The 27,288-nt window shown below is 42.7% G+C and overlaps 1 protein-coding gene across 1 annotated transcript in view; it reads left to right on the top strand.

The window, feature by feature from the left end:
* Nucleotides 1-1,471: 1,471 nt before the first annotated feature.
* Nucleotides 1,472-27,288, top strand: part of LOC110522744 (potassium voltage-gated channel subfamily KQT member 1-like) — a 276,958-nt gene continuing 251,141 nt past the window's right edge. The window contains exons 1-2 of the mRNA XM_036969009.1: nucleotides 1,472-2,111; nucleotides 21,273-21,363. Coding sequence (XP_036824904.1) covers nucleotides 1,612-2,111; nucleotides 21,273-21,363 — 591 coding nt within the window. The 5' untranslated portion in view covers nucleotides 1,472-1,611. The remainder of the gene's footprint in view (nucleotides 2,112-21,272; nucleotides 21,364-27,288) is intronic.

Genomic DNA, 27,288 nt, shown 5'->3' with positions numbered 1-27,288 from the left:
AGAAAACCAGTCAGTATCTGTTGGGACCACCATTTACCTCAAGCAATATGACACATCACCTTCGCATTGAGTTGATCAGGCTGTTGATTGTGTCCTGTGGAATGTTGTCCCACTCCTCTTCCATGGCTGTGCGAAGTTGCTGGATATTGGCGGGAACTGGAACATGCTGTCATACACGTCGATCAAGAGCATCCCAAACTTGTGTACAGATCCTTGTGACATGGGGCTGTGCATTATCATGCTGAAACATGAAGTCGATAAAATGCAATTGTGTTCGTTGTCCGTAGCTTATGCCTGCACATACCATAACCCCACCACCACCATGGGGCACTCTGTTCACAACGTTGACATCAGCAAACCGCTCGCCCACACAACGCCATACACGCTGTCTGCCATCTTCCCAGTACAGTTGAAATCGGGATTCATCCGTGAAGAGCACACTTCTCAGTTACGACGCCGAACTGCATTTAGGTTAAGACCTTGGTGAGGACAACAAGCATGCAGATGAGCTTCCCTGAGACGGTGTCTGACAGTTTGTGCAGAAATTCCTGGTTGTGCAAACCCACAGTTTCATCAGCTGTTCGGGTGGCTGGTCTCAGATGATCCCACAGGTGAAGAAGCCAGATGTGGAGGTCCTGGGCTGGCGCGAGGCCGGTTGAACGTGCTGACAAATTCTCTAAAATGACGTTGGAGGCGGATTATGGTAGAGAAATTAACATTCAATGCTCTAGCAACAGCTCTGGTGGACATTCCTGCAGTCAGCATGCCAATTGCATGCTCCCTCAACTTGAGATATCTGTGGCATTGTGTTGTGTGACAAAACTGCACATTTTAGAGTGGCCTTTTATTGTCCCCAGCACAAGGTGCACCTGTGTAATGATCATGCTGTTTAATCAGCTTCTTGATATGCCACACCGGTCAGTTGGCTAGATTATCTTGGCAAAGGAGAAATGCTCACTAACATGGATGTAAACAAATTTGTGCACAAAATTTGAGAGAAATAACCTTTTTGTCACTATGCAACATTTCTGGGATCTTTTATTTCAGCTCATGGAACATGGGACCAAGACTTTACATGTTGCGGTTATATTTTTGTTCAGTATAGTAGGGGTAATACCTTTTCCTTAAGGAGACTGACCTGGGTCTTAAAAGTGGTGAACAGATTATGGAAACAAGTCCTTGTGGTCGGAGGCTGAAAGGCTGTTCCTGGAGAGCTACATGTTGTGGCTGTCAGCTTTTGCTTCAGTGCAGCACTAATACCCTATTTCATCTAATCAAGGTCTTAATTATTATTTCATTAGTTGCTATTTAGGGTTTAAGTGTCGGGCTTGGTCAGAACCAAAGCCTGCAAAGTGCCAACCATCTCAGCGGGTTGGTGACTGGTACTGTACTGTGTTACAAGGTTCAACTGTCATTGTGATCACCCTGCCCATTAGATCTAACCTATCTGATCTCCTCTGCTCCTCTGCAATTCTGTAGCCTAACAAAGAGTTCGTTAGCCTCTGGGGTGGACGTGCCTCGTCATTAGCTGTTTATCTCCTCCCACCTGGACCTGTCTGACCTTTAACCCAGCCTCCTGCTCCTTTGAACCGAACTGTTCTCTTTGGCAGTATGAGCGAGAAGCGAGGATGTCCCTTTCAGCTGCTGAACCGTGCGCACAGAGACTACGATGGTAGTGGTGGTGGAGGATCCAAGACCTTCGGGCCAAATGGTCATGCCACCACCAACCCGGGACCGAGCCCCATGGGTAGGAGGAGCCAAGGCATGGGCACCATGGACAGTGACAGGTCCCTGGCCCTGGATGAGGCTGCCGCTGCTACTGCTGACAGTACACGTTACTCTCCTGTTTCACTGAAACTGGAGCCCACAGTGGTGAATAATAGGTCAGACACTCCATGCAGCCCGCAGACGGACACAAAGGACCTACCGCTGCAGATCGACGGCCGGCCCCCTGCCTACTGCCCTAACCCTCCTCTCCCTCCAGCCATCCGGCTGCGCTCCACCATACACTCCCAGAGCCCCTACGTCACCAAGACTAGCATGCAGGGGGATGTCTACAACTTCCTAGAGAGACCCGCTGGATGGAGATGCTTCCTCTACCACTTCTTGGTGTGAGTACCTACAGTACATTTTCATCCTTTGCTGGTCACTTTAACATACATGTAGGCAGCTAAAGGGCTACCCACTTGACACACACTGGTAGAATCAACATTGTTTCCACGTCATTTCAATGAAATTACATTTAACCAACGTGGAATAGATTTTGAATTGACATCTGTGCCCAGTGGGTAGACAGCTTCTCTAGATCAGTGGTTTTCAACCGGTGTGCCTTGAGGAACTCTCAGGTGTGCCATACATTTTTTGCTACTCTTGATTTAAAAAAATGTATCTCACAAATGTGACCTGTGGAATGTACATGTTATTTTGACTGCCGCTCAGATAATACATTTTACTGCGCATGATTACATCTGTATTATTGTTTCAAGTCTGTTGTGCTCAGGCTGTTACATTTGAATCATCTGAGGGGGGCGCATGAAGAGCAAAGTCATTTGTATAATTTGACTTCACCTGTGAGAATCATTAGCATATGCAAGTCGGACTAAGCTTAGCTATACTACAGTTTCTGCCATAGATAGAAAACAGAGCATGGCCTTGTGTCCGTGGTTGCACCTTTTACAATGCAGAAAACCTCTCGTCTCCAGCTCAAACTGTTCAAAACTGAAGACATATTTTACCAGAGCTACATTTTTTTCTTTCTGGTGTGGATTGCGGGACGCTCTTAAAGGGGTACACACAAATGAATCACCATGAGTAAGGAACTATGTAAACTATTACAATAGTTCAAATAAACACTATTTGATCTATTAAAAGTTTGTCACAGAAAATAGATAATTTGCAGTATGGTTCAGATGAGAGGGAGGTCATTACCACTATATAAATTAATAAGGACATTTTAGGTGAGCCGCAGAATTTTCTATATCAAGGTGTGTCAACCACTGCCCTAAAAAACACTAATTTCTAAATATATCTTTATGAATATTATCATTTACATTTTCTGCAATGTTTGAAAGCCACACATTTTCTATTTGAACCCCCCTCCACATTTGCATAGGGAGTGACGTGTCACATTTTCTGGCCTATCCAGACAAAGGAACAATTTCCTGTGCCTGTGACACTCACAGCTGCGCTTGCAATAGCGCATATGAAACAGTCTTGACATGAAAAAATACAAAATAATTTAATAGAATTGAAACAAGATCCATTTCTCTTGGTCACAGATGGACTAAATCACTTTGTGCTTAAAGCTGAAGTTGTAACGAGTCTGCACACATTTGAATGGGGTCTCTGAGTTGCTCAGTGGATGTTGTCGTCAGTTATATGAAATAGTGCCAATATTGTACTGTCCCTAAGTATGATCATATTTGTTTTACATTTATGACAAAGGTGAAATCTTATAGTAAGTATTTTATAATTTGATTGTTAATATATTTAGAGAGCGTTTCAGTCATTTAAATTCCTATTTCCTCACATTTGTTGAATAGTAAAAAATAATGTATGATTTTTCATATTTTGTTAATATTTGTACTATGTACTTGAGCTTGTGTCCTCAAAAGTGAGTACACCTTAGCAATTTAGAACTATTTTTCTCAGAAAGGTGAGTTCCAGACCTTTCTAAAACTAGGCAACTTTACCAATTATTGTTGATGGCCATCTCATGAAAAATAATTACGTTTGGGTATGTCTATTTAGGCGGGATCCTAATTCTTGCCCTATCATTCAAGAGGTTGGACAATACCGCTTCTACTGTTTATTGACTTAAACAGGGGGTGTTGAACTTGAGGTTAAAACCTCTACAGGATCGGTGTGTCTCGAGTGGCACAGCAGTCTAAGGCACTGCGTCTCAGTGCAAGAGGCGTCACTACAGTCCCTTGTTTGAATCCAGGCTGAATCACATCCGACCGTGATTGGGTGTTCCATAGGGTGGAGCACAATTGTCCCAGCGTCGTTAGGGTTTGGCCGGGGTAGGCTGTCATTGTAAATAAGAATTTGCTCTTAACTGACTTGCCTAGTTAAATAAAGAGTATTATGCAGTGCTGTCAGCAGGCGCTGCAGGCTCACCAGAGAACAGACACCCTGGATCTCTGACGAACATGTCTTGTGCAGTACCCAGTAGATGTGAGTCTTTTATATAACATTACCTAACACAGGGGATAAGACATGTGTTACCTCAGCCTCACTCAGCCCCTCAGAAAACAGGCTCCTTTGATCCGTGGCTTGCCAAGCCTCTCACTTTCCTCAATGGCAGTGGACTGACGTAGCCCCCAATGGGGAAATGCAATCAGTGGTAGAAAAAGTACCAAATTGTCATACTTGAGTAAAAGTAAAGACACCTTAATAGAAAATTACTCAAGTAACAGTAAATATACTTAGGCATCAAATGTAATTGCAAAAATATACTTAAGAATCAGAAGTCAAAGTATAAATAATTTCAAATTGCTTATATTAAGCAAACCTGACAGCACAATTTTGTATTTTATTTTTAATTTACAGATAGCCAGGGGCACACTACAACACGCAAACATCCTTTACAAATGAAACATTTGTGTTTAGTGAGTCTGCCAGATCAGAGGCAGGGGATGCCCAGGGATGTTCTCTTGATAAGTGTGTGAATTGGGCCATTTTCCTGTCCTGCTAAGCATTCAAAATGTAACAAGTACTTTTGGGTGTCAGGGAAAATGTATGGAGTAAAAAGTACATTATTTTCATTAGGAATGTAGTGAAGTAGTCAAAAATATAAATAGTAAAGTAAAGTACAGATACTGCAACAAACGACTTAAGTAGTATTTTAAAAATATTTTTACTTAAGTACTTTACACCACTGAATGCAGTTTACAACCACACACAGCTGATACAACCACACACAGCTGATACAACCACACAGCTGATACAACCACACACAGCTGATACAACCACACACAGCTGATACAACCACACACAGTTGATTATTGTTTTTTACCTATGAGGTTGGCTGGCTGTGAACTGTGATGCTGCTTATCTCTGATCTTTCCATCTATTCATCTTCAGCTACATAACTAAGCGAGGAGGATTCTTCTGTTGCTGTGGACACTGAGGTATCCTGCCTAAACCCATGGTGAATGGGTGAGGGCCTGTCAGAGCAGGCTGCTGGTCAGATGTTATGATCAGAATAGGCATACACTATTTCATAGTCAGCTATGTGCTGACTAGCTGGTGCTGAAGGCGGTCTTCCATTCATCCCCCTCTGATGCGCCCCAGGTTGTAGGCACTGTTTAAATCCAAGTTAGTAAAGTACTTCACACAATGCATCTGTTCGATCACAGTGGGTATGAGAGGCAGGGGATAACTGAATTTAGCAGTAGCCTTAGTGTCATGTAATCGATACAAGGGTGGAGACCTCCCTCCTTCTTCACGAAAAAGAATGCCCCCTGGGTGTGTCCCTCCTGGACGTAGGCCTCCATGGCTTCAGTCTCTTCATGCGAGAGACGGTAGATGTGCCCCCGAGGGAGGGTAGAACCAGACAGTAGGTCGATAGTGCAGTCCCATGGGAGATGTGGGGGCAGGCACGTGGTACGAGGCTTCGAAAAGGCCACCTGAGGTCCCGGTACTCCTCCAGGATAGGACGTGGGTGGCCTGGTCCGGACTTTCCACGGAGGTGGCACATATTGACACAGAGAGACACCTCCCCTGCACTCCTGCGACCAACCCAACAACCTCCTCTCTGTCCACGATATACTGGGGTTATGCAACTGTAGCCAGGGGAAACCTAAAACTATGGGGTGTGCATAAGAGTTTAAGATGAGTAAAGTGATGCGTTCATGGTGGTTGTGAGTAACTGTGAGGGAAATGGGAATCGTGGTCTGGAGCACCAGTCCTGTTCCTAGGGGACAGTTCTCTAGGGCATGGACTGGGATAGGGGGTTGTAAAGGGTCTAGAGGAATGCGTAATGATAAGGCCACTGACCGGTCTAGGAAATTGCCTGCAGCATCTGAGTCCCCTAGGGCAGGACTCATTGGGGGACCAGGATAGTCAGGGAAGGTGACAAGGAGGAGGACGGGCTGGGTGGACAGAGAGGAGCAAGTCATGTCCATGCCTACCTGGGAAGGTGCAGGAGCGCTCCTCGGCCCGTTGCTTCCTCGCCTGGTTCTCCTTCTGGGACAGGTGTTCCAGGGGTGGTCCGACTCCCCGCAGTAGGAGCAGAGACCCTGTTGACGTTCCCCAGTGGGAAGGTGCGTCATGCCCACCTCCATGGGCTCAGTCTGGTTGGAGGTTCCTGGGAGAGACCTGAACCCCCGGGATGGGCAACGACGGGCATGCAGGAGTTTATCCAGGCGGATGGCCATGCCTGTAGCCCGCTGCAGAAAACCGTCAACAGGGCCTGGTTGTTCCAGCCAGTGTACGCAGCCACCATCTGATAATCCAGAGCGTACTCTGACGCTGGCCTGGACCCCTGGTGTAGTCGGAGGAGACACTCACCTCCCTCTCGGCCCTCTGAAGGATGGTCGAGGACGGTAAGGAGGAGTTGGGTGAAGCACTCCTAGGACTGCACTTCTGGTCCGTCCCTCTCCCAGATGGCGTGCGCCCACTCCAGAGTCCGGCCTGTCTCACCGAGATCACCAAGGCCACCTTGTCCCTCTCTGAGGCCGTCTCTGCATGACGGGTCAGGTGGAGGTCACACTGCAGGAGAAATCCCCTACAGTGAGCTGGGGTTCCGTCAAACGGCTCCGGGAGTAGCAGGTGGATGTTGCTGATCGGACCGGGTGATGTAGATGGTGGTGGGGTGGCTGGAACGACCGCAGGGAGCTGGGAAGGTGGTGGTGTAGCCTGCAGTTGGTGTACGGCCCGGAGCACCTCGTCCATGGCAGTCCAGAAGGGCTCCAGGCACGAGTCGTGGTGGTGGCTTATACAGCGGAGAGGTTGGGATGTCCTGCTGCTTCCTGTTTTCTTGGGTCGGTCCTTCTGTCACTGGTGTAGGGAGGAGTAAGCAGGAGGCAGTCGCAGGTTTAGAACTACTGAATTTATTTAAGGACCATAGATCAAAGCGGGACGAAACCCAAACGCTGGTGTGCTCAAAATATATCTTCATAAACAAAAAACAACCCAAAGTGCAAAGTATAAAGTACTCAGGAAATAGTCAGAGAGATTCCCGTCTTTTTTTCCCCCAAGATGGCGAAGCAGTCAAGACGTCTTTGTCCTGTCGTGTCCCTTGTATGTATCGTTTTACATATTTTTCGTCACATATCCTTATACATATCCTTATATACATATAAAATATTTTGCTAAACCTCATCATCTCATATACTCTCCTGCAACCCGCCTCACCCAATGTGGCGTGGATCTGCTTTTTTCCCCCTAAAGTATTTATATTTACTTCGGATCTGGAATCCCTCAACTGAAGCTAGCCAGCTAACTACCAGATAGTACCAGACAAGCTTCAATGCCATACAACTCTCCTTCCGTGGCCTCCAACTGCTCTTAAACGCAAGTAAAACTAAATGCATGCTCTTCAATCGATCGCTGCCCGCACCTGCTCGCCCGTCCAGCATCACTACTCTGGACGGCTCTGACTTAGAATATGTGGACAACTACAAATACCTGGGTGTCTGGTTAGACTGTAAACTCTCCTTCCACACTCACATTAGGCATCTCCAATCCAAAATTAAATCTAGAATCGGCTTCCTATATCGCAACAAAGCATCCTTCACTCATGCTGCAAAACTGACCATCCTACCGATCCTCAACTTCGGTGATGTCATCTATAAAATAGCCTCCAACACTCTACTCAACAAACTGGATGCAGTCTATCACAGTGCCATCCGTTTTGTCACCAAAGCCCCATACACTACCCACCATTGCGACCTGTACTCTCTCGTTGGTTGGCCCTCGCTTCACACTCGTCACCAAACCCACTGGCTACAGGTTATCTACAAGTCTCTGCTACTAGGTAAAGCCCCGCCTTATCTCAGCTCACTGGTCACCATAGCAGCACCCACTCGTAGCACGCGCTCCAGCAGGTATATCTCACTGGTCACCCCCAAAGCCAATTCCTCCTTTGGTTGTCTTTCCTTCCAGTTCTCTGCTGCCCATGACTGGAACGAATTGCAAAAATTTCTGAAGCTGGAGACTCACATCTCCCTCACTAGCTTTAAGCACCAGCTGTCAGAGCATTTTACAGATCACTGCACCTGTACTTAGCCTATCTGTAAACAGCCCATCTATCTACCTACCTCATCCCCATACTGGTATTTATTTATTTATTTTGCTCCTTTGCACCCCAGTATCTCTACCTGCACATTCATCTTCTGCCGATCTACCATTCCAGTGTTTAATTGCTATATTGTAATTACTTTGCCACCATGGCCTATTTATTTCCTTAACTTACCTAATTTGCACTCACTGTATATCGACGTTTGTTTTATTTTGTTCTACTGTATTATTGACTGTATGTTTGTTTATTCCATGTGTAACTCTGCAAATGAGAACTTGTTCTCAACTAGCCTACCTGGTTAAATAAAGGTGAAATAAAAATAAATAAAAATACAATTCCTCTCAGGAAAACAAGCAACATTTACAATGACCGACAAAGACAAATGGCAGAGGGAGTATATATATATACAGTGATATAGTGGGGATTGGAATCAGGTGTGTGTAATGATGACGAGACAAGTCCGGGGTTGATGAGTGAAGGGCGTTTGCCAGCAGCTAGAAGACTGGCAACGCCCAAAGCCTGTGCTGAACAGGAGGGGGAGCCAAAGCTAAGGCTGGTGTGACAGTAGTTAACGATAAGGGAGAGGTTGTTGTTCTGGCACTACACTGCCAAGTCTTTGACCTCCCTATAGGCTGTCTAATCGTCGTCGCTGATCAGGCTTACCACTGTCATGATGTCGGAAAACTTAATGATGGTGTTGGAGTCGTGTGTGGCCACGCAGTTGTGGGTGAACAGGGAGTACAGGAGGGAACTAAGTACGCACTCTTGAGGGGCCCCCGTGTTGAGAATCAGTGTGGCAGGTGTGTTGTTGCCTACCCTCACCACATGGGGCGGCCCGTCAGGAAGCCCAAGATCCAGTTGCAGAAGGAGGTGTCCATAGCTTAGTGATGAGCTTGGAGGGCACTATGGCATTGAACACTGTGCTTTAATGAACAGCATTCTCACATAGGAGTTCCTTTTGTCCAGGTGAGAAAGGGCAGTGTGGAGTGCAATAGAGATTGTGTCATCTGTGGATCTGTTGAGGCGGAATGCAAATTGAAGTGGGTCCAGGGTTTCTGGGATGATGGTTTTGATGCGAGCCATGACCAGCCTTTCAAAGCATTCCATGGCTACTGATGTGAGTGGTAGTCATTTAGCCAGGTTACATAGGTGTTCTTAGGAACAGGGACTATGGTGGTTTGCTTGATACATGTAGGTATTACAGACTGGGTCAGAGAGCGGTTGAAAATGTCAGTGAAGACACTTGCCAGCTGACCTAGCATTATCTTATTGTATCTCAGTATCTTTCCAGTTACATAAGCTGATTCATAATTTCACACTTTGATTAAGAAATCCTCATTTGGAAAAAGCTGTAATTTATTAGGGAGATAGCCATTGATGGATGTCCCTAATAATCTATTGCTCAGATGCAATAGGCTACATTTATTACTATGGCTGTGAGGGTCTTGGAATTTGAGGTTGTACACGGTCACCAACATAACTGTTCAATAAAGGGGAGGTCACAATTCTGTGTGTACACTTGTTTACATGGATATGAGAAACTAGCCATTACACTTCATTATTATCATGGCATTTCATTATTATTATTCAGGTTATTACTTATAAATATTTATCAACAAATGAAGAAATGCCAGGTTGGAGAGGATCTCTCCCATATTCGTATTGACACATTAACTGAGTCAAAATAAATATATATTTCTACCTTGTCTTTGACTGTTGGATTTTCTGCATAATAAAAATACAGATCCTATTTCAAAGCACAAAACCATTCGAATGAAGTCTGATGGGTTTTCACCCATTTTTCCTGAAATATTTGCAAATCTTCACAAACCCTGCTGCTGCGGTCATTCAATGGCAGTGGCATTGGGATTGGCATTATGTTCTTCAAAGAGAGGACTCCGTAATGAGAGAAGTAACGTAGCCTAAGCTACTGAAAATAGTCATTTTACAAGATTAAATCATGACCGGAACATTTAAACATTTAAAGACAGGCTACTTTAGGAAACATTCTGAATTAGTTTTAGATTTTTAAACAACTAATTGTTCAACTAATTGTTTTTAGCTCAATGCGCACATTGCACAGTTTCTCTAGAGATAAATCAGACCCAGCCTGATGCTTTGCCCAGGTATCTCTACCTGAAAATACATGATCTAAATGATTGATATTTGGTGTTCAGCAGTCATAAAAGTATTCCTTATTTACTTTGAAGGAATACAAAATAGTGATTTTGTCAGACAGCATAGGCAGCAGCCCTATGGAGATGAGATGATGACTTGGAATGAAATAATAAAGTAATCAAATAAAACAAATGTAATATAGGCTACACAACAACTGCAATATTTTATTAAAGTAATGTGAATAAATTATGGTTAATAAGTGATAAGCAGTAATGGGCAGCCCCTACCATCACGGGACCTTTATCAATTGTTTTATTCTGTGTTGCATAGTGCATTTAATGTTTTTTTTAAATAATTGAAATTGAAAACCGTGATTATTTTTAAACGAACCGACCTCAAAAAGAAATAATCGCCTAGCACTACTTTTTCTACATATGGTTGTGTTACAGCCTGCATTTAAAATGGATTCCATTTAGATGTTTCTATACCTGGCCTACACACAATACCCCATAATGTCGAAGTGGAATTATCTTTTTTGAAATGTTTACAAATGATTACAAAATGAAAAGCTGAAATGTCTTGAGTCAATAAGTATTGAACCTCTTTGTTATGGCAAGCCCAGTAGTAAAAATGAACTTAACAAGTCACATAATAAGTTGCATGGACTCACTCTGTGTGCAATAATAGTTTAACATGTTTTGTATGACTACCTCATCTCTATAACCCACACATACAATTATCTGTAAGGTCCTTTAGTCAAGCAGTGAATTTCAAACAGAGATTCAACCACAAAAACCAGCGACGTTTTCCAAAGCCTTGCAAAGAAAGGCACCTATTGGTACAGTAGATGGGTAAAAGAAAATAAGCAGACATTGAATATCCATTTGAGCATGGTGAAGTTATTCATTGAAGTTTGGATGGTTTTCCAATACATCCAGTCACTCCAAAAATACAGGTGTCCTTCTTTACTTAGTTGCGAGAGAGGAAGGAAACCGCTTAGAGGGCAATGGTGATTTTAAAACAGAAAACTGAGGATAGATCAACAACATTGTAGTTACTCCACAATACTAACCTAATTGACAGAGTGAAAAGAAGCCTGTACAGAATAAAAAACATTACAAAACAGGCATCCTGTTTGCAACAAGGCAGTAAAGGAATATTGCAAAAAATGTGGCAAAGCAATTAACATTTTGTCCTGAATACAAAATGTTATGTTTGGGGCAAATCCAATAGAACACATTACTGAGTACAACTCTCCGTATTTTCAAGCATAGTGGTGGCTGCATCATGTTATGGGTATGCTTGTAATCGCTAAGGGCTGGAGAGTTTTTCAGGATATAAAATAAACGGAATGGAGTTAAGGACAGGCAAAATCCTAGAGGAAAACCTGGTTCAGTCAGCTTTCCACCCGACACTGGGAGATTAATTCACCTTTCAGCAGGACAATAACCTAAAACACAAGGCCAAATCTATACTGGAGTTACTTACCAAGAAGACAGTGAATGTTCATGAGTGGCCGAGTTACAGATTTGAAAATTTATGGCAAGACCTGAAAATGGTTGTCTAGCAATGCTCAACAACTATTTGACAGAGCTCGAAGAATTTTGAAAAGATTACTGGGAAAAGGTTGCACAATCCAGCTGTGGAAAGCTCTTTAATTACTTACCCAGAAAGAATCACAGTTGTAATCGCTGCCAAAAGTGCTTCTACAAAGTATTTACTTCGTTTTGAGAATATTTACACAAATGAGATATTTCTGTATTTCATTTTAAATAAATGTGCAAAAATTTCTTAAAACATGTTTTCACTTTGTCATTATCCAGTATAATGTGTAGATGGGTGAGACAATTTAAAATTAAATCAGTTTTTAATTGAGGCTGTAACACAGCAAAATGTGGAATAAGTCAAGTGGACACACGCACACTCCTATAAAAGCACCAGTCAATCAAAGCCATCAGTGTATGTCAGACACAAGCAATATTTATCCTTTCCATAAAACACATTAAAAAACTTTCGGATTTTTGGAATTATTCTATAAGATTTGAATTGACAAGGAAAGTATGAAGGGGACAGCTATTCTTTAGTATGAAGATAGCCTAGGCTACTATTGTACTGTGTGGGGATAGGAGCGTGGCCATTTTTTTTGCCGCGCCTAGGGGGGCATATCAGCCAGAATCGGGCCTGATCAGCAAAAGAAAGGTTGATTAGTCTATAAATTAAAAAAAATATTCTGTATCAAATTATACCATGCCAGTTTGGAGAAGACTGACGAATTGTCTATTGGACACAACATTATCGCATTATAGGCCTCAGAGCCAGAACAACCTTGTCCACTGCTGTTGAATAATTCATATATAATCAGACACATTCAACCTTTTTTAAAAGAAGATCAATTTATTTATTTACTCGCAAGCAATGAAAACATGCATTGTATAAAATAATGTCCACGCATCAAACTATTTTTAGTTTGATGCGTTTGAGCCTATAGCACTTTACATCCCTGTGCAAGTAGCAGATCAGCTGGTCCAACATCAAAGGACAGTTGGAAAGATGAGATGTTTTAAGGGAAACGTCACCCCTCCTCTATTTAACTATATACGTCCATATATGTCCATGTCATAAAAATGTTGAATTTCCTCATTTCACGCAAATACCCACCGAGTGTTCAACCTTCCCAAGTTCTCCCATGTCACCGAGCACCTACGCACACTCCACTGGCTTCCAGTCAAATCTCGCATTCACTACAAGACCATGGTACTTGCCTACGGAGCAGCAAGAGGAACTGCCCCCTCCAACCAAGCTATGCTCAAACCCTACACCCGAACACGAGCACTCCGTTTTGCTACCTCTGGTCCCTTGGTCCTCCCGCTCAGCCCAGTCCAAGCTCTTCTCTGTCCTGGCACCCGATTGGTGGAACCAGCTTCACTCAGAAGCTAGGACAGCAGAGTCCCTTGCCCGTCATCCGAAAACATCTGAAACCCTACCTCTTCAAAGAGTATCTTAAATAATCCCACAGCTTTTGTGAACTAACACTCAACTTTTTGAACCCCTTACTAGTTCTGACTTTTCTGATAGCTACTTTTTTGAGGTAAAATATACTTTATATAACCAGGCAAGTCAGTTAAGAACAAATTCTTATTTTCAATGAGAGCGGGTTAACTGCCTGGTCAGGGGCAGAACGACAGATTTGTACCTTGTCAGCTCAGGGATTTGAACTTGCAACCTTCCGGTTACTAGTCCAACGCTCTAACCACTAGGCTATCCTGCCGTCCGTATATGTGCTTTCTTGAGCAGGGGGACCTTGCGGGCGCTGCAGGATTTCAGTCCTTCACGGCGCAGTGTGTTACCAATTGTTTTCTTGGTGATTATGGTCCCAGCTGCCTTGAGATCATTGACAAGATCCTCCCTTGTAGTTCTGGGCTGAATCCTCACCGTTCTCATGATCATTGCAACTCCAGGAGGTGAGATCTTGCATGGAGCCCCAGGCCAAGGGAGATTGACAGTTCTTTTGTGTTTCTTCCATTTGCGAATAATCACACCAACTGTTGTCACCTTCTCACCAAGCTGCTTGGCGAATGTCTTGTAGCCCATTCCAGCCTTGTGTAGATCTACAATCTTGTCCCTGACATCCTTGGGGAGCTCTTTGGTCTTGGCCATGGTGGAGAGTTTGGTTGCTTCTGATTGCTTCTGTGGACAGGTGTCTTTTATACAGGTAACAAACTGAGATTAGGAGCACTCCCTTTAAGAGTGTGCTCCTAATCTCAGCTCGTTACTTGTATGAAAGACACCTGGGGGCCAGAAATCTTTCTGATTGAGAGGGGGTCAAATACTTATTTTCCTCATTAAAATGTAAATCAATTTATAACATTATTGACATGCGTTTTTCTGGATTTTTGTTGTTGCTATTCTGTCTCTCACTGTTCAAATAAACCTACCATTAAAATTATAGACTGATAATTTCTTTGTCAGTGGGCAAACGTACAAAATCAGCAGGGGATCAAATACTTTTCCCCCTCACTGTATGAACAAATTCTTATTTTACAATGACGGCCTACCCTGGCCCAACCCTAAACCGGACGACGCTAGGCCAATTGTGCGTCGTCCTATGGGACTCCCAATCACAGCCGGTTGTCATACCAGGGTCTGTAGTGACGCCTCTAGCACTAAGATGCAGTGCCTTAGACCGCTGCCCCACTCGGGAGCCAACTATGACTGTGAGATGTGGTTGGCCCTCCTGGTTTCTTAAGATAAATGCACTAACTGTATGTCATTCTGGATAAGAGCTTCTGCTAAATTTAAATACGAGCGTTTCTGCATCTCACCAGTAGAAACGGGCCAGATACATTTCCTGGTTGTAAGCAAACCACAATATCCAGAATTCAATGTGTATTTCAAGACGTTGAGGACTGCCCCGTGGATGTGTATACAATTGATGTGAGAAATATCAAAATGTCTGTGTTTCTAACTGCCATGACCGAACACAAGAAGAGGTTCACCAGCTGAAGAACATTCTGGAACATTCAACCAATACAACATCCATATTCAGTTAGACTGATGTTGTAGTATAATTTAGAATGCCTTGTATGCTCACAATTGCATTGTGGTATAGAAATTGCTTTCAAAAGTTTGGGGTCACTTAGAAATTTCTTTGTTTTTGAAAAGAAAACTCATTTTTTGTCCATAAAAATAACATCAAACTTATCATAAATACAGTGTAGACATTGTTAATGTTGTAAATGACTATTTTAGCTGGAAACGGCAGATTTTTTATGGGATATCTACATAGGCGTACAGAGGCCCATTGTCAGCAACCATCACTCCCGTGTTCCAATGGCACGTTGTGTTAGCTAATCCAGGTTTATAACTTTAAAAGGCTAATTGATCATTAGACAACCCATTAGACAACCCTTTTGAAATTATGTTAGCATAGCTGAAAACAGTTAATAAAACTGTTCTTCTTTAGTCTAGTTGAGTATCTGGAGCATCAGCATTTGTGGGTTCGATTACAGGCTCAAAATGGCCAGAAACAAAGAACTTTGTTCTGAAACTCAGTATTTTCTTGTTCTGAGAAATGAAGGCTATTCTATGTGAGAAATTGCCAAGAAACTGAAGATCTCTTACAACGCTGTGTACTACTCCCTTCAAAGAACAGCGCAAACTGTCTCTAACCAGAATAGAAAGAGGAGTGGTAGGCCCCGGTGCACAACTGAGAAAGAGGACAAGTACATTAGAGTATCTAGTTTGAGAATCAGACGCCTCACAAGTCCTCAACTGGCAGCTTCAGTAAATAGTACCCGCAAAACACCAGTCTCAACGTCAACAATGAAGAGGCGACTCCGGGATTAGTAATCCTAAAATTACTGTTTATTTTATTTTCATGATGATCTTCATCCATAACCATCAGTAACATGGTTTTTCCAATTACGTCACAGCCCTATTTATTAGGTATACCACCATACACACAGCACAGGCATCGCTACCCCACAGGAATACTCCTCTTCTGTGAAACACATACAGTGGGGCACAAAAGTATTTAGTCAGCCACCAATTGTGCAAGTTCTCCCACTTAAAAAGATGAGAGAGGCCTGTAATTTTCATCATAGGTACACTTCAACTATGACAGACAAAATGAGAAAAAAATCCAGAAAACCACATTGTAGGATTTCTAATGAATTTATTTGCAAATTATGGTGGAAAATCAGTATTTGGTCAATAACAAAAGTTTATCTCAATACTTTGTTATATACCCTTTGTTGGCAATGACAGAGGTCAAACGTTTTCTGTAAGTCTTCACAAGGTTTTCACACACTGTTGCTGGTATTTTGGCCCATTCCTCCATGCAGATCTCCTCTAGAGCAGTGATGTTTTTGGGGCTATTGCTGGGCAACACGGACTTTCAACTCCCTCCAAAGATTTTCTATGGGGTTGAGATCTGGAGACTGGTTAGGCCACTCCAGGACCTTGAAATTATTCTTACGAAGCCACTCCTTCATTGCCCGGGCGGTGTGTTTGGGATCATTGTCATGCTGAAAGACCCAGCCACGTTTCATCTTCAATGCCCTTGCTGATGGAAGGAGGTTTTCACTCAAAATCTCACGATACATGGCCCCATTCATTCTTTCCTTTACACAGATCAGTCGTCCTGGTCCCTTTGCAGAAAAACAGCCCCAAGCATGATGTTTCCACCCCCATGCTTCACAGTAGGTATGGTGTTCTTTGGATGCAACTCAGCATTCTTTGTCCTCCAAACACGATGAGTTGAGTTTTTACCATAAAGTTACATTTTGGTTTCATCTGACAATATGACATTCTCCCAATCTTCTTCTGGATCATCCAAATGCTTTCTAGCAAACTTCAGACTGTCTTAAGCAGGGGGACACGTCTGGCACTGCAGGATTTGAGTCCCTGGCGGTGTAGTGTGTTACTGATGGTAGGCTTTGTTACTTTGGTCCCAACTCTCTGCAGGTCATTCACTAGGTCCCCCCGTGTGGTTCTGGGATTTTTGCTCACCATTCTTGTGATCATTTTGACCCCACGGGGTGAGATCTTGCATGGAGCCCCAGATCGAGGGAGATTATCAGTGGTCTTGTATGTCTTCCATTTCCTAATAATTGCTCCCACAGTTGATTTCTTCAAACCAAGCTGCTTACCTATTGCAGATTCAGTCTTCCCAGCCTGGTGCAGGTCTACAATTTTGTTTCTGGTGTCCTTTGACAGCTCTTTGGTCTTGGCCATAGTGGAGTTTGGAGTGTGACTGTTTGAGGTTGTGGACAGGTGTGTTTTATACTGATAACAAGTTCAAACAGGTGCCATTAATACAGGTAACGAGTGGAGGACAGATGAGCCTCTTAAATAAGAAGTTACAGGTCTGTGAGAGCCAGAAATCTTGCTTGTTTGTAGGTGACCAAATACTTATTTTCCACCATAATTTGCAAATAAATTCATTAAAAATCCTACAATGTGATTTTCTGGATTTTGTTTTCTCATTTTGTCTGTCATAGTTGAAGTGTACCTATGATGAAAATGACAGGCCTCTCTCATCTTTTTAAGTGGGAGAACTTGCACAATTGGTGGCTAACTAAATACTTTTTTGCCCCACTGTACACACGCACACAGAAACTACTGTTTTTGTCATGGTTCATATTGTAGGGGGGGATCGGGACTCCACTGCACGCTCTCTGTAGTGGGTCTGAGGGATATGCAGTTATTGTAATAATGCTGGATCAACCACCAGCTGTTTTGTTTTAATCAGATCCCAGGGGTTTTGTCCTGGTTGTGACCTGGTTTGTCCCCACTCTAAAACAAAACCTCCTGGGGCGTCAGGATACACACAGAGAGGCTTTAGGTCCTTTAGGATATTACTGTAGGAGGAATAAACAGTACCTCAGTCTAGCTGATATTGATTTATTGATTGATTTCATTTATTAGATCATTAAAAGTAGTAGGCTGCTCCAGCCGGAGACATCATTACAAACATACAACTATTATTGAAGATAAAAACACTATACAGTCCGGAAGCTTATTTCCATTGTGGTCCCCATTTTTGGCAGTGAGATGGCAGATGGGCAAGACTGACACTTCACATGCATTCAATGCAATTAAATTAAACAGTAAAATTCCATTGTATAACAATCACAAAGTGCTGTAAGTAGAATCCGCAGTAGGGGAAACAGCGCCACTGTCTGCCCCACGGTCATTGGTATTGTTTTGTTGACAACGCAGAGGTGAGGAGCATCGCGCCACCCAGTAAAAAAAGAAACAAAGTACATATTCTGCGGTTCTATCACAGCTGCAATGACTCCCGAATGGAAAAAACACTGTTTTTGTTGTTTGCTGTAGCTTCTTTGTTGTTGTAATGTGTCAGTTTTAACATCAAGGATTCCAGCTTAAAAAATGATATAAATGATAAACAAATAATAATACATAGTATTTTTACGGTGCTTTTCTGGAACCCAAATATGCTTTTTTCAGAGTTTGAGAATTAAAATAGGACAGTTTGTCTTATGTAATTGTGATTGTTTCGGCATGGGACCTTGATCAGGAGGATTTGTTTTCTGTTTTTGCTTTTTTAAGTCTTATGGTCTTCTGTTTTTGTAGGCATGAGTGATTTTAGAGTGTATGAACTTTGGATACATGTCGGGCTTGAAGTTTGGTTTTACTCTGTGTAGTACTTCAATATCGTACTCTGCATTTATGCTGTTACCAGACGTCACTCAGAGGTTTGGAAGGTGCTACATATTTGGCTCCAGTGGGTAAGTGTTATTGATATTGCTGAGGTCAGGAGTCGGTCGTTTTCTCTTCCATGTACTTCAGTCCCATCAATTTATCACTTTACTACAGTAGCTAGTAGCTCCCTTCATTTTGTTCTTCCAAGAGCTTTGACTGGCCATTTCTTTATTAATTTGTGTTGTTTTTGTATTGATACTCTTGCAGGTATTACTACACAACCGGAAATGTCAGCAGTCTACAGTACAAATAATTTTTGGGGAAATTAGAGTTAGAAACAACATCGAAAGGATACGCCGTGTTTCATACTGCTGCATAACGTCATTTTCTCAGGGGAATTGTGTTTTTGCAGAAAATTTACACTTGTGTATAACCTGACTAACAATGACATATGACATCATATTTGTATTTTTATAAATCCAGTTAAGATGATCCTGTGTTATGACAAGAGAAAGGGATTATTTTTAATTTCAGTTTTTCACTTCCTCCCCAGATGTTAGGAAATACAAAAATTACACCAAGAGATGAAACCACAACAATTACTTTGTTCATAATATTACTGTACTAGGGCAAGGGTATTGAAAGACAGGTATTTTCAGATTACAGAAATGCTTTATTCTCTTTTCATGATTCCTCCATAAGTGTGTTTATTAATCCCAACATCAGTAAATGTATAAAACCATACATGTTTGATGAAAATCCATCATAGCCTAAATACTGGAATTCTACTTCCATGTTCTGTTCAGTTCATAGGATTTACAATGGCTACAACTCAGCACTTGGAGAATTTAGCATTGCCTTTAGCAGTATTCTAGTCCCCCCCTTCTCTCTGATCGAGAACTTGAAAATATAAGATTCTATCTGCATTTTTGTCAAAAGTTGATTTATCGACATAGCCTTGATCTACCTACAGTGCAATCGGAAAGTATTTTTCCATATTTTGTTACATTTCAGCTTTATTCTAATATTGATTACATCCCCCCCCCATCAATCTACACACAATAACCCATAATGACTAAGCAAAAACAGGTTTTTATACAGTTTTGCAAATGTATTAAAAATAAAAAACTGAAATATTACATTTACATAAGCAGTCAGACCCTTTACTGAAGTGTCTTTGGCGGTGATTACAGCCTTGAGTCTTTTTGGGTAAGCTTGGCACACCTGTATTTGTGGATTTTCTCCCATTCTTCTCTGCAGATCCTCTCAAGCTCTGTCAGGTTGAATGGGGAGCGTCGCTGCACCTCTTTTTTCAGGTCTCTCCAGAGATGTTCGATCGAGTTCAAGTCCAGGTTCTGAAGGTACCACGTTCATCTGTACAAACAATAGTACGCAAGTATAAACACCATGGGACCACGCAGCTGTCATACCGCTCAGGAAGGAGAAGCGTTCTGTCTCCTAGAGATGAACGTACTTTGGTGAGAAAAGTGCAAATCAATCCCAGAACAACAGCAAATGACCTTGTGAAGATGCTGGAGGAATCCGGTACAAAAGTATCTATATCCACAGTAAAAACGAGTCCTATATCGACATAACCTGAAAGGCTGTTCAGCAAGGAAGAAGCCAATGCTCCAAAACAGCCATAAAAAAGCCAGACTAAGGTTTGCAACTGCACATGGGACAAAGATCGTACTTTTTGGAGAAATGTCCTCTGGTCTGATGAAACAAAAATAGACCTGTTTGGCCATAATGACCATCGTTCTGTTTGGAGGAAAAAGAGGGATGCTTGCAAGCTGAAGAACACCATCCCAACCGTGAAGCACAGGGATGGCAGCATGATGTTGTTTGGGTGCTTTGCTGCAGGAGGGACTGGTGCATTTCACAAAATAGATGACATCATGAGTTGGGTAGCCGGGTAGCCTAGTGGTTAGAGCGTTGGACTAGTAACCCGAAATGAATCCCCGAGCTGACAAGGTACAAATCCATCGTTCTGCCCCTGAACAGGCAGTTAACCCACTGTTCAGTTAACACTGAATTTGTTCTAAACTGACTTGCCTAGTAAAATAAAGGTAAAATACATTTAAAAAGTAGGAAAATTATGTGGATATATTGAAGCAACATCTCAAGACATCAGTCAGGAAGTTAAAGCTTGGTCGCAAATGGGTCTTCCAAATGGACAATTTAACTTCCATGCATACTTCCAAAGTTGTGGCAAAATGGCTTAAGGACAACAAAGTCAAGGTATTGGAGTGGCCATCACAAAGCCCTGACCTCAATCCCATAGGAAATGTGTGGGCAGAACTGAAAAAGCGTGTGTGAGCAAGGAGGCCTACAAACCTGACTCAGTTACACCAGCTCTGTCAGGAGGAATGGGCCAAAATTCACCCAACTTATTGTGGGAATCTTGTGGAAGGCTGCCCGAAATGTTTGACTCAAGTTAAACAATTTAAAGGCAATGCTACCAAATACTAATTGAGTGTATGTAAACTTCTGACCCACTGTGAATGTGATGAAAAATATACAAGCGGAAATAAATCATTCTCTCTGCTATTATTCTGACATTTCACATTCTTAAAATAAAGTGGTGATCTTAACTGACCTAAGACAGGAACTTTTTACTAGGATTAAATGTCAGGAATTGTGAAAGACTGAGTTTAAATGTATTTGGCTAAGGTGTATGTAAACCTCCGACTTCAACTGTATACGTGATTCTAAGTTTGACATGTGTTTCTTCCCTCCACAGTTTCCTCATGGTCCTGGTATGCCTTATCTTCAGTGTCCTGTCCACCATAGAACACTATGCCGATTTTGCCAGCGGAACACTCTTTGTGATGGTGAGTGGATTTGGGATGGATTCACCAAATCAGTGACCTACCTTTTGATTTTGTTTTATTGTAATACCATCCACATCCACATGATGGGAGTAGAACATATTGAGTGGGACGCAGACTAACCTCCATCTTAAATTCCACTGACTTCGAGTTCAGTGTTCAACAGTATTATAAAAATTGTGAACCTCAAATGAAATGGAAAGGGTCTATATAGTTGCATGAGACTATATCTATTAGTTATTGGCATGCTTCAGAGCTTACTGTTGGGGATTTTGGTTGATGTACATTATATTGGCTACTGTTACTCTCAGTGCTATCAGTCCTATTCTCACAGGTAGAGAAATACTGATATGGTGCAGGATAAAGACTTTGCATCATGCGTTGCATCTAAACACACACACATGCTCACACACACACACACACTCACCTCACCAGTGTGGGGGCAATCAGAAGACAGGATTGTACAGAGTGTTCTCTAAACTTTTGGCAAGTGCCCTTTGGAGGATTCCCTGGCTGCTGAGTTATTCATTTATTGCACTCTGGAAGAAGAGCTCTCCTATCAGCAGTTTGGTTAGATCGAGAACAGTAGGTAGTAACCCAGTAGGTAGGACAGAAGACAGACAGTTAGAACAGTAGGTAGTAACCCAGTAGGTAGGACAGAAGACAGACAGTTAGAACAGTAGGTAGTAACCCAGTGGGTAGGACAGAAGACAGACAGTTAGAACAGTAGGTTGTAACCCAGTGGGTAGGACAGAAGACAGACAGTTAGAACAGTAGGTAGTAACCCAGTGGGTAGGACAGAAGACAGACAGTTAGAACAGTAGGTAGTAACCCAGTGGGTAGGACAGAAGACAGACAGTTAGAACAGTAGGTCGTAACCCAGTGGGTAAGACAGAAGACAGACAGTTAGAACAGTAGGTAGTAACCCAGTGGGTAGGACAGAAGACAGACAGTTAGAACAATAGGTCGTAACCCAGTGGGTAGGACAGAAGACAGACAGTTAGAACAGTAGGTCGTAACCCAGTGGGTAGGACAGAAGACAGACAGTTAGAACAGTAGGTAGTAACCCAGTGGGTAGGACAGAAGACAGACAGTTAGAACAGTAGGTAGTAACCCAGTGGGTAGGACAGAAGACAGACAGTTAGAACAGTAGGTAGTAACCCAGTGGGTAGGACAGAAGACAGACAGTTAGAACAGTAGGTAGTAACCCAGTGGGTAGGACAGAAGACAGACAGTTAGAACAGTAGGTAGTAACCCAGTGGGTAGGACAGAAGACAGACAGTTAGAACAGTAGGTCGTAACCCAGTGGGTAGGACAGAAGACAGACAGTTAGAACAGTAGGTCGTAACCCAGTGGGTAGGACAGAAGACAGACAGTTAGAACAGTAGGTCGTAACCCAGTGGGTAGGACAGAAGACAGACAGTTAGAACAGTAGGTCGTAACCCAGTGGGTAAGACAGAAGACAGACAGTTAGAACAGTAGGTAGTAACCCAGTGGGTAGGACAGAAGACAGACAGTTAGAACAGTAGGTAGTAACCCAGTGGGTAGGACAGAAGACAGACAGTTAGAACAGTAGGTAGTAACCCAGTGGGTAGGACAGAAGAAAGCTATAACAGATGAGCTAGGAAGCAGTAGTTACATTAGGGCATTAGAGGTAGAGTTACCCATTGTAACAAAACATTTGTAACTCAAAACATGAGAGTTGCAAAACCTACAAGGTAGTATTATTAAGGAAGACAGGTGGCAATGTCCTGAGGGGAATATTTTAGTTACTAAACTGTTCAACCCCATTTTATGTGCACCTGCATGTGTGTGTATGATGTAATAGTGTTTGTGTATTTCATATATTCTGTGTGTGTTTGCGTGTATGTGTGTTTGCGTGCGTGAGTGAGTCAGAGACAGTCTTTGGCATCATGGCACGTACTTATGGTGAAGTGGCTATACTTAGCGAGTTCAGGGTTAGCTGACATCCATGAATCTGTGTGCTTGTTTTGGATGGCAGAGAGGACATTAGTCCTTAAGGATATTTGGCTTTCAAGACAGCTGCCAAAGTAAAGTTAGCCAGGCCCAGCAGGACGCACCGACATCCATCATGTGTCACACGCTCTCGTCTCTCTCTCCTGTCCTGTCCTCCAGTCTACTCCAGGTCCATTAATGTCACAGCTATGTGGCACAGTGGCACCACCAAACATCTGATCAGAAACTGGCCTCCACCATCATTCCACCATATTAACACAGAGCTCCCTCAAACGTTTCCAAATGGCCCAATCCATCTCTAATCCATCTAATTACATTCAGATTGCTAATACCCAGGCCTATGAATCAGCTCTGTCCTAGTTTTATGAGATTAGGGAACACTACAAAATGAAACTATTAGCTGTTTTCTGCAAACTTCGAGTTACCGGTTCGTGACACCAAAATCCTTCGGACATCCAGGTGAACCATTTTAGAATTTTGGGGATTTATTGTAATCCGATTTGATTTCCATGTTCACCTGGTTTTACCTGGAAATGTCATGGTCAAATAGTTATGTTATAATGAAATTATTTGATAGTGAAGAACCAGAAAATACCCATTTCTTGTACATAGTTTATACATACAGTGGGGCAAAAAAGTATTTAGTCAGCCACCAATTGTGCAAGTTCTCCCACTTAAAAAGATGAGAGAGGCCTGTAATTTTCATCACAGGTACACTTCAACTATGACAGACAAAATTTTAAAGAAATCTAGAAAATCACATTGTAGGATTTTTAATGAATTTATTTGCAAATTATGGTGGAAAATAAGTAACAAAAGTTTATCTCAATACTTTGTTATATACCCTTTGTTGGCAATGACAGAGGTCAAACGTTTTCTTCACAAGGTTTTCACACACTGTTTCTGGTATTTTGGCCCATTCCTCCATGCAGATCTCCTCTAGAGCAGTGATGTTTTGGGGCTGTTGCTGGGCAACACAGACTTTCAACTCCCTCCAAAGATTTTCTATGGTGTTGAGATCTAGAGACTGGCTAGGCCACTCCAGGACCTTGAAATGCTTCTTACGAAGCCACTCCTTCATTGCCCGGGTGGTGTGTTTGGGATCATTGTCATGCTGAAAGACCCAGCCACGTTTCATCTTCAATGCCCTTGCTGATGGAAGGAGGTTTTCACTCAAAATCTCACGATACATGGCCCCATTCATTCTTTCCTTTACACGGATCAGTCGTCCTGGTCCCTTTGCAGAAAAAACAGCCCCAAAGCATGATATTTCCACCCCCATGCTTCACAGTAGGTATGGTGTTCTTTGGATGCAACTCAGCATTCTTTGTCCTCCAAACACGACTAGTTGAGTTTTTACCAAAAAGTTATATTTTGGTTTCATCTGACCATATGACATTCTCCCAATCTTCTTCCGGATCATCCAAATGCTCTCTAGCAAACTTCCGACGGGCCTGGACATGTACTGGCTTAAGCAGGGGGACACGCCTGGCACTGCAGGATTTGAGTCCCTGGCGGCGTAGTGTGTTACTGATGGTAGGCTTTGTTACTTTGCTCCCAACTGTCTGCAGGTCATTCACTAGGTCCCTCTGTGTGGTTCTGGGATGTTTGCTCACCGTTCTTTTGATCATTTTGTCCCCACGGGGTGAGATCTTGCGTTTAGCCCCAGATCGAGGGAGATTATCAGTGGTCTTGTATGTCTTCCATTTCCTAATAATTGCTCCCACAGTTGATTTCTTCAAACCAAGCTGCTTACCTATTGCAGATTCAGTCTTCCCAGCCTGGTGCAGGTCTACAATTTTGTTTCTGGTGTGCTTTGACAGCTCTTTGGTCTTGGCCATAGAGGAGTTTGGAGTGTGACTGTTTGAGATTGTGGACAGGTGTCTTTTATACTGATAACAAGTTCAAACAGGTGCCATTAATACAGGTAACGAGTGGAGGACAGAGGAGCCTCTTAAAGAAGAAGTCTGTGAGAGCCAGAAATCTTGCTTGTTTGTAGGTGACCAAATACTTATTTTCCACCATAATTTGCAAATAAATCAATTAAAAATCCTACAATGTGATTTTCTAGATTTTTTAAATGTTTTGTCTGTCATAGTTGAAGTGTACCTATGATGAAAATGACAGGCCTCTCTCATCTTTTTAAGTGGGAGAACTTGCACAATTGGTGGCTGACTAAATACTTTTTTGCCCCACTGTAACATCAGTTAAACACAAGGTGAAATAGGACTCTACAATAAAACATGACCCAGTTTTTATTCTCACCCAGCACTGACCTGACCTGGTAGTTCACCTACGTTTTCATGTTGTTGTTCATGTTGCTGTTCCCATCACGTATCCCCACTCTAGCTTGGGTTCCTTTAAATCTCACAGCAAGACTTGTCTCCTACACTCTTAGAAAAAAGGATTCCAACAGGGTTATTTGGCTGTCTCCATAGGAGAACCCTGTGGAAAGGGTTCTACATGGAACCCAAGTGTACCCATCATGTATCATGGCGCCGGAGAAGATGGCTGACGTTTTATGTGCTCCTAACCCACTGTGTTTTTTGTTCATTTTTTTGCGTTGTTTGTAACTTATTTTCTATCTTATTTTGTACATAATATTGCTGCTACCGTCTCTTATTACTGAAAATAACTTCTGTACATCAGAACTGAGATTACTCACCATGAACTGGCAAAGTTTTTTTTTCCTTTAACGAGTCTGACGAGCCCGACGAGAATGACACACTGCTTTCCCAGGAACAGGCCCTAATCCCCATTTGCGTGAAGAGAAGACGGAGAAAAAGAGGGCGGAGGTTGGGCTGCCTTCTGAGAATTTGTAGGCGATTGAATAAACCCCCACTGCCTTCCGTTCTACTAGCTAATGTGCAATCATTGGAAAATAAAATTGACGACCTACAACGGGACATTAACAACTGTACGCTGTATCGGCAGAATAGAACAGCGGCGTCTGGTAAGACAAGGGGTGGAAGACTATGTATATTAGTAAACAAAAGCTGGTATACGATATCTAAGAAGTCTCAAGGTTTTGCTCGCTTGAGGTAGAGTATTTCATGATAAGTTGTAGACCACACTATCTACCTGGAGAGTTTTCATCTGTATTTTTTGTAGTGCTTCTACACCTGCATTGCTTGCTGTTTGGGGTTTTAGGCTAGGTTTCTGTACAGCACTTTGAGATAATGGCAGATGTAAGAAGGGATATATAAATACATTTGATTTGATTTAGCTGTCTACATGCCACCACAGACTGAGGCTGGCACTAAGACCACATTCAAAGAGCTGTATTCCACCATAAGCAAACAGGAAAACGCTCATCCAGAGGCAGCGCTCCAAGTGGCCGGGGACTTTAATGCAGGGAAACTTAAATCAGTTTTACCAAATTTCTACCAGCATGGTAAATGTGCAATTAGTGGGAAAATAACTCTAGACCACCTTTACTCCACACACAGAGACGCGTACAAAGCTCTCCTTCACCCTCCATTTGGCAAATCTGACCATAACTCTATCCTCCTGATTCCTGCTTACAAGCAAAAATTAAAGTAGTAAGCATCATGAAGCCATGAAGTGCTTTGAAAGGCTGGTCATGGCTCATATCAACACCATTATCCCAGAAACCCTAGACCCACTCCAATTTGCATACCACCCTAACAGATCCACAGATGATACAATTTCTATTGCTCTCCACACTGCCCTTTCCCACCTGGACCTATGTGAAAATGCTATTCATTGACTACAGCTCAGCGTTCAACATCATAGTGCCCTCAAAGCTCATCACTAAGCTAAGGACCCTGGGACTAAACACCTCCCTCTGCAACTGGATCCTGGACTTCCTGACGGGCCGCCCCCAGGTGGTAAGGGTAGGTAACAACACATCCGCCAAGCTGATCCTCAACACAGGGGCCGCTCAGGGGTGCACACTCAGCCCCCTCCTCTATTCCCTGTTCCCTCATG

The sequence above is a fragment of the Oncorhynchus mykiss genome, chromosome 30, assembly GCF_013265735.2.
Source record: "Oncorhynchus mykiss isolate Arlee chromosome 30, USDA_OmykA_1.1, whole genome shotgun sequence".
NCBI lineage: Eukaryota > Metazoa > Chordata > Actinopteri > Salmoniformes > Salmonidae > Oncorhynchus > Oncorhynchus mykiss.
Note: the sequence above shows the minus strand (reverse complement) of the source record. Positions and strands in the feature narration are given on the sequence as shown.